The following is a 4,539-nucleotide window of genomic DNA, read 5'->3' as shown; positions in this document are numbered from 1 at the left end:
CCAGCATAAAAGAGGAACTTACTTTTCCAAGAGGATATCCTAGCCACAATCTTATCAATGAAGGGCTTGCAATCATCAACCTTAAGTTTGGAGGATATCATAGGTATACCAAGGTATTTAAAAGGAAGAGAGCCAAGCTCAATATAGAGAATGGATTTAAGGTGCTCCGCTTCAGAATTATTGACTCCGGAGAGATAAATATTACTCTTGGACAGATTTGTTCTAAGTCCAGACCATGAATGGAAGCAATCTAATATCTCCTTCATTAAAGATATGGAGCCCACATCCGCCCTACAAAAAATCATGAGGTCATCGGCAAAACACAAGTGAGTGATATTATTTTTCTTACACTTCCAATGATGGCTAAAACAAGCATTCTCCTTTAGTTCGCTAAGCATGCAAGAGAGCACCTCTATGGCAATGACAAAAAGATGTGAAGAGAAAAGATCCCCTTGCCTTAAACCTCTATTGCTCTTGAAGAAGTCAATAAGTTCACCATTTAGGCCTATCGAATACATAGGACTAGAGATGCAAGTCTTTATCCAAGTAATGAATTTTTGCGGCATATCAATGGAATCAAGGACAACAAGCAAGAAATCCTAATTCAAGGTGTCATAAGCTTTCATGATATCAATCTTTATGGCACATTTCTTTTCATGAGTGTCCTTTTGGTAGCTATGCATAAGCTTTTGGCATAATAAGATGTTTTCACCAATGCTACGACCTCCAACAAAAGCACCTTGAGCTTTGTTGATGAACTGCAGAAAAATGACTTTGAGGCGGTTTGCCATGATTTTAGTGATGCATTTGTACAAAGTATTGCAACAAGCAATAGGCCTAAAATCCTTACAAAGAGAAGGGTTAGAGACTTCTGGGACAAGAGCAAGTATAGTGCAATTTACCTCTTTTAAAAGATGTCCCGTTTTAAAGAAGTACTTGATTGCTTTTACAACATCATCACCAACTATGTTCCATGCTGCCTTGAAGAAGCATGCACCATATCCATCCGGGCCCGGGGCCTTGTTATTATCCATGGCAAAGATGGTTTCTTTGGTCTCCTCTGCTGAGATTTCTCTTGTAAGCATATCTTTTTCTTCACTTCCTAGCCAAATTTTGACTACTCTTTTAAGCTTCTCAAAGTTCACATTTGAATGCTCCTTTCCATTTAGGTCAGATTTGAAGTGATCCATAAATTCCTCCTTGACCTCCTCCATGTTATGAATAAAAGTTTCATTCTCCCTTTGGATCCCATAGATAAAGTTCCTATTTCTCCTATCTTTGATGCTCTTGAAGAAGAACTTTGTATTTTGATCACCTTCCTTCAACCAATGAACTTTTGATTTTTGTCTAGCTAAAGATTCCTCAACTAATGAAAGAGATCTATAGGATTCTAAAATTATTTTTTCCTCTCGAGCAAGTTCCTTATCCAAAGGGCTTATTCGAAGTAGCTCTTGGACGTTTTCAAGTTGCCTTCTAGCTTCTAGCACTCTTTTGAAAATGTGGCCAAAAGACTCTTTATTGAACTTTTTTAACATAACTTTCAGTTTTTTAAGTTTGTTTGTCACATTGAACATAGGGTTGCCTTGTGCTTCTTGGTTCCATACTTCAGCAACAATGTTAAGAAAGTTTTCATGGTGTGTCCACATGTTGAAGAATTTAAAAGGGACTTTCCTACAATCTTCTAAGGTTCCCATTCTCACCAAGCAAGGAGAGTGATCTGATATGGAAGGGTTAAGGAAATGAGCTATAGCATTCAGGAATATATCCTTCCAAGAATCATTAATAAGAGCCCTATCAAGTTTACATGCAATCCTTCTCTCACCTTCACTATAATTGCTCCAAGTTAGGAGATGACCCATGAACCTTAGGTTATCCAATTTAGCATCCCTCATGCAATTTCTAAGGTCTTCACAGTAGTAATTACCGCAAGTTGCCCTACCAACCTTTTCTTGAGGGTGTTTGATAGAATTAAAATCTCCCAATATAATCCAAAGGGAGTTTTGTATCATATGAGATTTATTTATGAGATTACGCTAAAGAACCTTCCTCTCCATAGGATTATTGCTGCCATAGACTATTGTCACGCCAATGCTAATATTTTCCCTTACAAGTTCCACATCACAATGCACATATTAGGTATCTTCCGCTAAAACTTTGAGTCTAATAGTAGTTTTATTCCATCCAATCCAAATTCTGCCTATAGAACCATCTCTTATATTACTACAATGTTCCCAATCTTCCCAAATGCTAGAGCATACTCTATTGACATTTGTACTTTGAACTTTTGTTTCAAGAATAGCCATGATATCAATTTTATTTTGCAAAATGAATCTACTAACCTCCTTTTGCTTAATAGGAGCATTTAGGCCTCTAATGTTCCAACATGCTAAATTGGTCATTAATGAGAATTGATAGGGGAAGAGTTTTGCCTTTGCTTCACCAATCTCCTCTGCTGCGATTTGCTTAGAGTGTCACCCTTCTCCCTTTTGAAATCCACCTCATCAATCTTAATTTTACCTCCAAAGTGATTAATTGCTAGAGATTCACAAAGCTTCTGATCAAAAACTTCATCTTTTGAAGGATTCTCCTCCACCAACTCTAAATTTGAAGGATCAGCTACTTTTGATAATATGGTGTTGGAAGAAGATGCCCCATGATTTGATTCCAATATATTCGAAGGGCCTAATTTCTCATATGCCTCACCTACCATGATAACCTCCCCTACATTTTGAGCACTCTTAATTTCACTATTTCCATTTGTGGCTAAGGCTGCAAATTTGTTAGTATTCAACACCCTCATACTATTGTCTTGGTTCTCCTTTCTGACCACAAGCTTCCTCCTTGGTATCGCTAAACTTAGTCTACCATTCCCATTATTAGCCTCTATAGTTTTGTGAAATTCAGAATTTGCCATCCCTACCTTTGCACCTGAGGTTTCCTCCTTACTACTCACCTTTTTCCCTTTATACAAACCAAATTTCCCTTTTTCAGCTTCACCTCTTTCCTCTCTCCTTTTACACTCTTCATTTCCGTGACCAAACATATTACACAAGTTGCATTTTAAAGGTTTCCATGCATACTCCAGCTGAATTTCAACCTTTTCTTTAGTTGGTAGGACAAGCTCTAATTTCTCCAGGAAATCATGGTTAACGCTAAGCTCCACATAAATATGTGCATACTCTAATCTACTCCCTTCCTCCGTGACTGAATCCACATAGAGGGGCCGGCTAAGAACGCTAGCAATATGGCTAAATCCCTTCAAACTCCAAAATTCCAATGGAATTCCATAGAATTTAACCCAAACTACTATTTTCTTAATGTTTTCTGCCACCATTGAAAGATTCTTTTCCCATCTCCTAACAAAAAGGGGCTGCCCTCCAATAATCCATGTCTCTTCTTCCAAGACTTTCATCATACCTTCTTCATCCTTGAATTTTAGAAGATAAACTCCCATTCTGGTGGATATAATATCAGTAAGCCTGTAGTTGGACCAATGAGAGATTGCATACCTTTTGACAAGAAGAAAAGGCATTCTTCTATCCATGAAGAAACCAATGGCACACTTCTCCCATTTCTTTGTACCTTTATTCACAACTTCAGGAATAGGGGAAATGGAGTATTTTCCTCTAGCATGGTTTTCCAAGGGCAGAAAATATTCTAGCTTCTAGCTTGATAATTGTTTCTCCTTAAATAGATTGTTCCAAGAGCGTTTTCCTTCAATCATCAGAACCAAGGGAGTGGTCACCAAAGAAGAGTGTTCAAGAGAGGACCCTTCTTTGCAAGACTCCTTAACGGAAATAATAGATGCATTTCCTACAACATTGCAGGACATGAGAGAAAGGTCATCATGGTGATTCATGCAAGAGGTAACGTGAGTTGACAAAAGACTTTCCTTTTTTGACATAACTTCTCCAAAGTGTATAGCCAAAAAGGAAAGAAAACCGGCCTAAGCAAGGTACAACAATCAAAGTTTCACAGATAAGAAAAGCACAGCAGTCTATGAACTCCGAAAATGGAAATAATAACACTGAAACAAGGAAAAAGAGACTGTTGCTTTCACCAAAAAGGGATGAACACAAAAAGATAAAAAAGTTGGTGATTTTAAAAATTGAGAGTGAGAGAAGAAAAATGCCAAGGAAGATGGAAGCAAACAACAAAGATGGATGCCAGGCAAAAATCAAACTGGAAAATGAGGGAACAAAGTAACAAAGCTGTGAATGTAGAGAAACTAAGAAAAAAGATTACACACAAAAAAACAAAAACAAAAAACTAATAGTAGTGGAATGGAAAGAAGACCGGATGAGAGAAAACAATGGGGAGAGCACCGATGACTGGTGGGGTCACCGGACTGGAGATTGGTGCCGAAAGGGCCACCAGCCAAGGGAGAAGTTGACGGAAGGTGGAAAATTCAAAAAGAAAGGGAGGAGTTTTTAGAGAGAAGGGAGAGCATTTTCAAGAGAGAGAAAGACACAACTATGTACGTCATTAACTTTTTCCATATCACCTCTTATGTGTTTGATGGCTTCTATGTCATTTGTC

General features: G+C 37.9%; 1 protein-coding gene across 1 annotated transcript; it reads right to left on the bottom strand.

The window, feature by feature from the left end:
* Positions 1-2,398: 2,398 nt before the first annotated feature.
* On the bottom strand, positions 2,399-3,454 carry LOC123217662. The gene has a single exon (XM_044638790.1). The coding sequence runs from the start codon at positions 3,452-3,454 to the stop codon at positions 2,399-2,401; it is 1,056 nt and encodes a 351-aa protein (XP_044494725.1).
* Positions 3,455-4,539: the final 1,085 nt, after the last annotated feature.

The sequence above is a fragment of the Mangifera indica genome, chromosome 1, assembly GCF_011075055.1.
Source record: "Mangifera indica cultivar Alphonso chromosome 1, CATAS_Mindica_2.1, whole genome shotgun sequence".
Classification (NCBI taxonomy): Eukaryota; Viridiplantae; Streptophyta; class Magnoliopsida; order Sapindales; family Anacardiaceae; genus Mangifera; species Mangifera indica.
The sequence above is the reverse complement of the archived record's forward strand: the minus strand, read 5'-3'. Positions and strand labels throughout refer to the sequence as shown.